Source organism: Lagopus leucura, unplaced genomic scaffold, assembly GCF_019238085.1.
Source record: "Lagopus leucura isolate 7727_CA_CO unplaced genomic scaffold, USGS_WTPT01 Super-Scaffold_100001, whole genome shotgun sequence".
Lineage (NCBI taxonomy): Eukaryota > Metazoa > Chordata > Aves > Galliformes > Phasianidae > Lagopus > Lagopus leucura.
In genome coordinates, this window is record NW_024962262.1 from 1079195 (window position 1) to 1089660 (window position 10466).

General features: G+C 47.6%; 1 protein-coding gene across 1 annotated transcript; it reads left to right on the plus strand.

Annotated features, from left to right (window-relative positions):
• Nucleotides 1–1329: 1329 nt before the first annotated feature.
• CUNH11orf87 (chromosome unknown C11orf87 homolog) lies at nt 1330–7065 on the plus strand. The gene is given in 3 exon segments (XM_042868502.1): nt 1330–1344; nt 1608–2118; nt 2120–7065. Coding segments are annotated over 2 exon segments (465 nt in total). The 5' UTR covers nt 1330–1344; nt 1608–1746; the 3' UTR covers nt 2213–7065.
• The last annotated feature ends 3401 nt before the right edge of the window (nt 7066–10466 follow it).

Sequence of the window (10466 nt, forward strand, 5' to 3'; positions counted from 1 at the left end):
CCTTTTCAACCCAGGTCATTCTATGATTCTATGATTCCATGATTCTAATGGTCAACCTGAACCTCCTCTGGTGCAATGTGAGGTCATTCCCTCTCATCTTCTTGCTGTTATGGGGGAGAAGAGGCTGACTGCAGCTTCACCACAATCTCCTTTCAGGAAGTTGTAGAGTGCAATGAGGTCTCCCCTGAGCCTCCTCTTTTCCAGACCAAACAATCCCAGTTCCCTCAACCACTCCCCACCAGACTTATGCTCCAGCTCCCTCACAGCTTTATTGCTTTTCTCTGGACACACTCGAGGGCCTCAATGTCTTTCTTGTGAGAGCCCAAAACTGAACACAGTACTCGAGGTGTGGCCTCACCGGCACCCTGTACAAAGGGATGAGCCCCTCCCTGCTCCTGCTGGCTGCACTATTGCTGACATAAGCCCACAGCAGAAGGCTGGAACTAGATGAAGATTATTTTGAGGTCCGTTCCAACCCAAACCATTCTACCACCCCTGACACTGGCCTCCTTGGCCACGTGGGCATAGCGCTGGCTCACATTCAGCCTGCTATCAGGTAACACCCCAGATCCTTTTCCTCCTGGTACAGGCTTTCCCCCAGGCTTCTCACGTGGCTCCAGGCCAGCAGAAGACAGCCTCTATTTTTCCTCGAAGTCCTGTTTCTGCCACTGGTGCCATAGTGACCCTGCTCCTGGCTCCCTGTCAGAGCACAAGCATGGGACTGAAGGCACCCACTGGGCTCCGAGCAGTCATCCACAACCCCACCACTGTTCCTTCTGGAAAACTGAGAAGCTTCATCCTGAAGGTAAATATCTTTTTGGCCCCGTATGTCTAGTGAAAGCATTCTTCAAGTCCCAAGGTCTCTTCTATTTGGGAACCACTCGATTTTTAGCTGAAGCACGCTCACGGCAGCCCACAAATCCGCTGCACACGAACACCCCGCCGCGCACGGAGCCCCGGCCACTTCTGCAGATACCGCGGTCCCGGCTAGCCAGCACACGCCGGCCCCGGGGGCGGCACGAGGGCCGGGCGCCCGGAGGCAACCTGTGGGAGGCGGCGCGCCGGGGCGGGCTCAGCTCGCAGGGGGAAGTACGGGACACCCGCCCGCCGCCAGGAAAGAACGCGTCCCCGCGGCGCGGGCCGGCACCCGATCGCCACCCGAGGCCCCGTGCCCGCGGCCGTACGAGGGGAGGCGGCGGCCCGGCGTGACGTCAGGGGCGGGGCGGTGCCAGGCTGCGGGCGGCGCTCCCGAAGCGGCTCCGCTCCGCGCCCTCACTCCGCGCTGCCGCAGCCCCGCAGCGCCCGCGGCGCCCGGGCGCTCCTTCGCCGCCTCTGCCGCCGCAGGTAATGGGCTCCCGGGGGCGGTCGGTTCGGCCTGCGGGCTCCGGTCAGCGGCGGGCTCCCTCCCTCGCTGCCGCCGCGGCAACTAGTTGGGGCGAGCGGTGCGCGGGGTGTCCGCCTCTGCCGCCCCCGCCCCGTCCCGCGGCTCGGCTCCGGCCGCCGGCGTTGGCCCCGTGGCGGGGCGCGGGCCGGGGGCTGCCGCAGCGGTGCCCGGGGCGGGGCGGCGGGCAGGGTGGGCAGCGCTGACGGTCCCGCTCCCTTTGCAGGCTGCTCGGTCGCGTTTAGAGCCAGCGAGAGGCTGTGCCGGCGGCACCGCGGGCATTGCCGGGAGCGAGCCCGGCCCCCACTGAAATTCCGGCGTCTTGAGAGAGGGGAGGAAGATCCTCGTCTTCCGAAGCCTCCTCAATGAGTGCCAAGCTCTCCAAGGAGTTGAGGCTGTCGCTGCCGCCTTGTCTCCTGAACAGGACGTCTGCCACCTCGAACGCCAGCAGCACCTGCATCACGCAAGTGGGTCAGCTCTTTCAGTCCTTCTCCTCCACCCTCGTTCTCATCGTCCTCGTCACCCTCATCTTCTGCCTCATCCTCCTCTCCCTCACCACCTTCCACATCCACAAGAGGAAGATGAAGAAGCGGAAGATGCAGAAGGCACAGGAGGAGTATGAGCGGGACCACTGCGCCCGCAGCAGCGGCGGCAGCCGGCACCCCGCACCGGGAGAGACCCCCCCGGAGAGAGACAGCCGCCTGGGAAGGCCCCCCCGGGGCTCGGGGGGCCAGCGCCCCCCCCCCCATGGCAGCCCCCAGCTCCCAGCCGGCACAGGCAGCTTTGGACACAGCTGGCGTGGGGCTCTTGCAGACGGTGATTTTGTCATGATGGTCTAGGGGAACCCGGGAGAAGGCACCTTTGTAAATACCAGAGTGATTATTCTAGTCCTCAAAGAAGAAGAAAACATTGCTAATTCTAATGAACGAACAAGCCCATGATCCAAGCGCATGACAGATCACATCGCGTTTCTCATTGACTGTGCAAGGAAAGGATGCGTCTTTGCGCTGGAGAAGGACCTGCACGCAGTGACCATATACCTAGCCTGGAGGAGAGAGTCAGGGGCAGGGATCCCTTTTCCCTAGACATTGTTACCTCCAGGGCTGGGGTGATCCCACTACTGGATCCCCCCCTGCCCCCGTTGTCACACTGCATGGCGTGGCTGGGGTGTGGAATGGGGGGAGTGGCAGGTCTGGTGGATGCATTGGGACCCCCCCTGTCTTCTTGGAGCAGCTCTCTGTTGTGCTTGGATCTGTGCCCCTGGCCCACCCTTCTTGCTTCTCTCCAGGACTGGATCTTGTTTTGTGTAACACCCACCCCCAACTGGGTTTAGGTGAACTGCAGTGCCCTGCGGCCCCATACTCCAGCTGCAGCTTTCCTCTCCCCCCCAGCATCCATCATCTCTAAATGCCCTCCCCATGACACAACCCCCAAAACCACTGCCATTCTGTGTGGTGGCATGAGGTGATACACCTCAGGGGGAAGATGGCCTTGTTCCTCCTGGGGGTCCCAAAACAAACCCTGTTCTGCACCAGGCATCCTGTTCCAACCCCGCTGCAGTTAAAGCTTCACCTCCCAGCAAGGAATCCTGCAGCAGAACAGGGCTAGCTTCTACTTTTTTAGGCTGATACATATTTTTACCCCTTCTAATCTAGCAAGCAGTTAAGGACAGACAACACTCTAAATTTCTTGCCTCTCCTCTTTTGAGGAACTAACCAGACAGTTGTGCAAAATATCAGCTCTTAATGCCCAGCAGGTATTTATTTTGGAAGTATGGTTTCTCCCTAGCAAACAGCAGTGGCTTTTGTCAGTGGTGGGCAGGTGCGGTGCTGCTGGTGCTGTGTGTGCTGGAGGAGCGTGGGGCAGCGTCTGGTGCAGCTTTGCTTAGTGATTAAATCAAAGCCCATTCCTTGAAGGTGCCTTAACAGAGTGCCGTATCCGAACTTCGAAACATCTTGTGTGGTATCATAGCAGAGGCAGATCTCTGCTGTGCATGTTAACATCTGAAGAATACAGCAAAGGAAGAGTAATCCCGAGGGATTTTCTAAATTTTTTTTTCCCCCCGTATCCTGGCATTCAGAGTGATGAGTGATGTGATGAGGTAGCTGTAGCCCACAGGTTGTAACATTCTGCTGTTCTCTGCCCCCTGGTGTGGCTGCTGGGTTGGAGAGCCCTTGTGCTGACAGCACAAAGGTGAAAAGAGGAAAGGGTGCCACAGCACTCCATAGTCCATGGACAGCACCAATATGCAGGGGTTTCAAGGCAGTGCTTCTCTTAACCCTGTCTTACCCCTTTGTGATCTTGCCTGTTGGGAAATTCCTGTTGGGTTTCAATGCGTGCCTCCAGCATCCAGCTCCAGGAGCTGTTCTACCAGCTGAGGTTGGTGCAGAAATGAACACGGTGTTGGTGGTGTGGTGTGGTGAGGTGGGAGTGATGGCCGATGCTCCCTGGTGTGACCAGATGCTAACGGCTACTGCTGTGTTGTTGGGCAAGGAAATGGGCTTTGTTTTGTTTCCCCTAATAAAGGATGCATGAACTTTTGTGTTTAACCTCCTTATGCAACCGCAACACAGTATTGCACCATAGGGAATAGATTTAGGACAGTGAGAAGTGTTCAGTGAACAGTAACGGAGCTTCTTGATCGTGATCTCCACTAAATAGAGATATTATTTTCCCCTTTATTTTGTGCCTTTTCTTAAAAATCAGTATATAATTTTGAGTTTTATAAAAGCAATAAGATGTCCCAAATCACTCCAGTGCATTTCTGGTTGATGGTTTCACTTCTTTAGCGTCTCTAGTCAGACACTTTTCCTTCTGCCTTATGCACTCAAGGCATGCAATAATTCCCCAGAAGTGTACTGCTTGTCACATCTCATTGCAGTTATAAAATTGCCCTATTTTTGAGGAAAAAAAAAAAAAGGATGGAAATATATATATCTTTATACATATTATGGATATATAGATATATATATTATTTATATAATCTCATGACACTAAGAATAGCGGCAGAAATGTAATGAGTTAAAATGTTATCATGTAAACCTCTATCCTCTGTTAATTAGGTTTGATTTAATATTTTAATATCTCTGTATTTATGTAAATCTGTGTAAATTATGTGGTCTATAAGTAAAATTTCATACTGACTTTAATTTTTTCAGAACTGTGAGCTTCTTGTGGTGTCATTCAAGGTCTTGCATTTCTAAAGTTAAATTCTACAGGATGTGAGAAGTTATGAATTCCTGTTATCACACAGAAATGCTGCAATAAGGCTCATGTGTACTCCCAGTGCATGACCCTACCTTGAAGTATTGTGAGCATACAAGGTTTCATTGAGCGGTCTCAGGAGATCTAGTTGATACAAGCAGGGCACGTAGGTTTTCATTTTCATGAAACAATAAGCGATCTAGGGAATAAATGTGGATTTTTAAAACAGAGTTTATGCTTGGAGGTTCTGTCAAATCAATTGCTTCAAAGCCCTACAGCTACAGCTAAATTCCTGCACTTAGCATTCAGTATTAATAAGGCTGATGCTTCTTCCCTTTCCCCTCCTACTTAAACTAGAAAAGTGTAGGAAATTGTTCATATTTCTAAAGCATACATTTTCAGCTAACTGTGAAACTGCCCAAAGGGTTTTGAATCTACATATTTTATGCAAGTGTAATATCTATGTATCTGTATCCATATATTTAACTATTTTTGTGTAACCTTTTCTACAATATTTGATAGAGATGCCGGGTATGTATCATTCTCGTACGTAAGGAAGGATTTATACCCTGTCAATATGGACATTCTTTTTCCTGTGAACTGTTAGAAATTTGCACTGTTTTTTGGCAAGTTAGGATGAAGCCTGGACAGCTGGAGAACAGACCGTCCTTCCTCTGGTGAGGTCCACATCCTCTGCCTGGATTTTCCTGCTTCGAAATCAGAATCAGGGCCTGCTGCCGGACAGCATCTTGCTATAAGAAGGAGTGCTGTGGTGGCCCGGCCCAGTTGTCCCGCTGAAGGAGCATGACTGCTGCTACTGGGTGCGTAGGGCTGCTCACAAACTGGGTCCCAACGAGCCGATGGTTCCTCATCCTGCGGAGCGTCCCTGGAGCTGCTGCTTATCAGCTCCAGCAGAGAGCATCCACCACCTGCAAAGGGAGATGGAGCCTGCCCATCGTCCACACAATGGGTGGTGGCATCCCACAGCCCTGCTCTGTGCCCAGCACTGTGCTTCGGTGGCAATGGGACTGTTGTGTATGAGGGCCGGGATCCAGAGCTGTGGTCAGCTCTGCTTGGACAGACTGACGTGTGTGTGTGGATCCTGTGTACGTGGTGGGCAGAGAGAGTCATTTCATTCACATGTATCGGTCCAGCATTTCTGCTGCGGGGGGGCTGTCTGCTGCAAAAGTAATCTCTGAGATGAGATTTGCTAGCTCATCACCCAGACACGTTTTAGCTTTTGATAAATCTGCCCCAGACTTACATCTGTGTATACGTGGGTATATATCTCAAAAGATCTGCTAGACAAAAAGCAAAGAACAGAGACAACAGAGATTCCTCCTTATAGGCCAAATTGTCTTTTGACTAAATTTTTTTTTTTAATTTTTATTATTTTTTCCCTTTAGTTTTTAATTAATTTTAAAAGCTACACTCTTCAATGTAAATAGCAAGTTATTACGTGAGTAATGTTTTCCACAGCATTTCTGAGTAGTTGCTATCTTGTTTCTGGAACTCTGTGCCCAGTGTTTTGAAGCAACTGTGTTTTTCTGGTTCTGTTGTTATGAGTGCAACTTTTATGTAGGAAAGAAAAAGAACATGATCTAACTCCTTAGGACAGGACTCGATTATTGCAAATCTAATCATAGGTCTTGGTTATTCTTTTCTTTCTAGTAGTCATTTCTCTGCACGTTTGTATTTTTTCTATGGGTAGTTGAAACCCTACATTTTAATAAGTACGCAAGGTATGGAGGGTAACATGAAAAATGAAATAAGAAAATTTCTTATTTTCCTCTTTTGTGTAAATAGCAAAATTTATAATGACTTAGACACTGTTTCATTACAGTTCTCATCTACATAGAAGTTGGCATGACTCGTATACAAACCTTTAACAGCGTTTTACTTTATGTTAAGTATTAGAACTACTTTTATCCAGGACTGACTTTCTCATCTTTCTGGTATCTGACTCTTTTTTCCACTGAAGCCACATTTTCCATCTGATCACTGAATAAATTCCTAGTAGAACAGAGCGTCTTTCTGTTTTCAGTGTTTTACATGTAGTTCTCTGGTCCGTATCCAGCCAAACTCCACAGCACAGCAAATGTGCTACGAACTTGTGAAGACTGGAAGGTGTAGGAGCCCTGTGGGGAGAGCTGACTGTCCTGCAAGCACACAGGTGCAGTTCCTGCCGAGGTAGAGGGAAGCCTCTCCATCCACTGCCTGACTGGGTGAATGGGGATTCTTTGCTGCCTCAGCAGACAAATATCAGTCTCCTTCATGACACTGTTTCTCCAAAACGTCATTTTCTATATGACAATGGATCTCATTTTGTAAATTACCTGTAATATTTCTCATTCATGTCAAAGCAGGCTTCATTGCTCCACTGGTACTGTATGTTTTCTGTGGATAACTAGAGTCATTTGTTTTCCAGCCCGGTACCTCCACAAGCATCAATTTTGTATGAGTTAGGAAATAAATATTTGGTCAGAACACTGTCAGTAGAAATTGTCTTTATTTATATTTTCTGATTATCCAGTTGGCTTTTCTTTGTTGTTTTCTTCTTTGAAATGGAGCAATATAATCTGTTCATTATTTTACTTTTTTAAAGAGGACAAAGATTTTTCAGCAAGCACTGCAAAACACACAGAGAAAAAATTCACATTGTAGAGCAGAACAAGATCATACTGGTTTTGTTGGTTTCAATAGAATTCTTTGTTCTCTTCAGACCCCCAACCAAGCAAAACGCTTACCAAAAATCATCTGAAGGAATTCATGTATTAGAGGCAGTTTGGCTTTCACTTATGATTTTAGCTTTGCAATAGGCACTGACACACAACCACTGACAAAATACAGGCTAAAACTTTTCAGACATCGAATAATCTAAAAATAATAAAGGATCCTAGGGGATTAAGAACACTGCAAATAAGGGGGTAAGTGTACCACATTAGAAGCGAAACTATGAGCTCTGTAACACAATAAAAGCAATGTGTGCTGGAGGATAAGTTCATAGTTGTAAGCAAGCACCTTTAAATTTTATTCCTGGCTCTGTCACTCTTTTGTTGTTAGTCTCTTAACTTCCAAGCTATTTATGTAGTAACAAATATACAATTTACCTATTAAATAATGACCAAGAATTTGCAAATATGCAGCCCTGATACGAATCAAATAAGGCTCATATGCACCAAGAAAGTGCTGATCCCATAATACCAATTAAGAGAGTCTTTATGCTGATCACCTGGCTTGAATCACCCAAGTGCTTACATTTGGCAGCCAGGTCCAAGTGGCAGACGGCACAGCTGGGAGATGGATGGCTGGGCAAGGTGCTTCAACACCGAGAGGCTCAACAGAATTTTTTTAAGTTGAAGTTGAATGTGTATTATGAAGGAGAGCCAAGAAGACTTATGCTTATTTCACCATTTCATCACTCACAGCACTTGTCTCATAACAGTCCTGCATGGTTTTGAGCAGAATGCTGACTAAGGTATTAAGGATATAGAAGCAGAAAGTTCTTGGGAATAATCCCACCACTAATGAAGCTGATGGCAAAAACTTCTCAAGTTCAGTGGGGCCCAAGATTACACAGATCTCACTTGCTGGCTGTCCATCCCTTGCCAGTGCAATCGGACTGCTACCCTCATTATTTCTGGAGTATTTGTGGGTTTCTCCCGTGGTTTGGCTCATGGGCTGTATCCAGCTCCAGTAGGGGGTAGCAGGGAACAACCTGGGTGTTACCTGTATGTGACATTCGTGCTTACCTTTCTTCAGTTTTCTTTACGGCCTGTAATTCATTCTGAATCTGACTTTCCACTAGACAGCTAGTCCTGTGAGTCTTTCCTTAGGATGAGCTGTGTTTGCTGGGCTTGCTTCTTCCTTATCTCTCCTGACAAAGCAGGATTTCTCTCTCTAAATGATCATTTCCTTTGATTTCTACAAAGATTCCGTAAGACTTTTCCCTCCTTTTGATCCAGCATTATCACACCTTTATGCATATCTCTGCTACTAAGCTTTTGAGAAAGAGCTGGGCTTCAAACAGCCTGAGAAATCCTGCCATGTGTCCCGACACAGCCCATTGGCTCTGGAGAAACATCACATTTCCGATTAAACTGCCAGCCCTAGACGACGAGCTGAAACTGATGAAAAATCATCATTCTTTCATAACAAGAATCACTGTAAAGAAAAGTAGCCGTTTCTAACAGGGGAGAGTACATAGACAACAGGATATGGTGATAGTATGCATATTAATGTTTTTGTAAAGCCTGTGGGACAGACAAGGTCAACTTAATTTCTAATAAAGGCCAGCCTCCTGGTCCATATTTTCTTCTTCTAAAACACTTTATCACAATCCATTCTTTTACTTCTAAATATTTGTGGAGCTACTAGACATATACTTTTACATGTTAGACATATACTTTTACCTTGCCTCACAGTTGGGGGGCCCTTCTTATCCATAAATACCAACTGATCTGTTTAAAGTCTATTTGTTTTCATTATAGAAATGCAGCTTCTACTAAATCATCTGATAGACCTCAGCAAAGGAAAGCCTTCACTTCGAGAACATGTGCTGAAGCTTGCTCAGTCTGGTGATGGTGATGCATAGATCAGGACAAGTGTCCAGCTGATCCCGTGCAGTCACTTTGCAAAACTCAATGAACAACTTTTGACTGCTTTTGAGCAAACAACAAGAAACATTCAAAGTCTGAGACAACCTTGTCTTTTTGCCTATTGACAACAATGCTAATTCAACACCTCTCTGCTCTACCACTTGGGTTATCCTGGATTAATGTACTTCTAAAATGGAGCTGAATATACAGGCCATTACCTATGTGACAGAACTGCTCTAAAATCAGTTCCTCCAGGGCTACCGGGGCTATGATGAACCTAGCATAGGAGCGGAGAAGGCAGCTGAGATATGACAGACTGGGCTCAGTACTACTGTCTGCACAGGGCTGTAGCCATGCGACAGAGGGGCTGCGTCAAAGTAAGATTCCTGAGGCTGGTCTACTCGCAAGTGATAAAAACAAAGCAGTGCAGAACAGCTCTTTTGCTATGAGAGCTGGGCGTGATCTCTTTTATAGAGAAAAATCTCAAATACTACAGCTTACAGAGAAACCCTCGAGACTGCTATGCTCCAATTATGGCCTTTTCTGTTTCTTTTCAGAACGTTCTTTCAAACATTCTAGAAAAAAAAGAATCTCAGATTCTGTCTGAAAAAGTAAGCAATATCACACCGTAAGCCATGTTAGAAAGGCACCAGGCTGACAAATCTGGATTTGTTCACAGTCTGGGCATTTCACCATCAGTGCTGCCACTGCTGCTGTGAGGGGCCCTGAGGAGGAAGAGACCTCCCTTGGGAGTGCAGGCCTTGCCCCAGTTGCACCCGCACTGTTGGAGGTTCCCATTTGCCTTCCAGCCAGCATCTCTACCCCACACTACCTGAATTCAGTGTTAGGCTTTCACTGACTTATTTTATCTGGATTGAAACAAGTTATGGCACAATTGCGTGAATGGGTAGCGAATGAGTTAGTAAATTACAAGGGAGTGTGGAGCAAAAGGGAAAGGATGTAGGGGTGCTGAGCCCTTCAGACCATTTTGGGAAAGAGGACTTAGGAGTCTTAGCGTAACTGCTGCTTAATATCCTTCTAGTGGGTGACTGGGATCAAAATACAGACAGATCATTTGGGGCCGCAGGGCTTCAGCTCTTGAATAGTGCCATGTTCACCACTGCAATACCCACAGCCTGCTTATACGCTATGGCGTCTGGCTGCACTCCCCTGCTTTCTTCCCTCCAGCCACTGAATGACTTCCATGTGTGTCCAGCCACATACAATGTCTTGCAGCTGACCTGGTGTCTTACTCACTGACCTGGTGTCTTACTCACTGACCT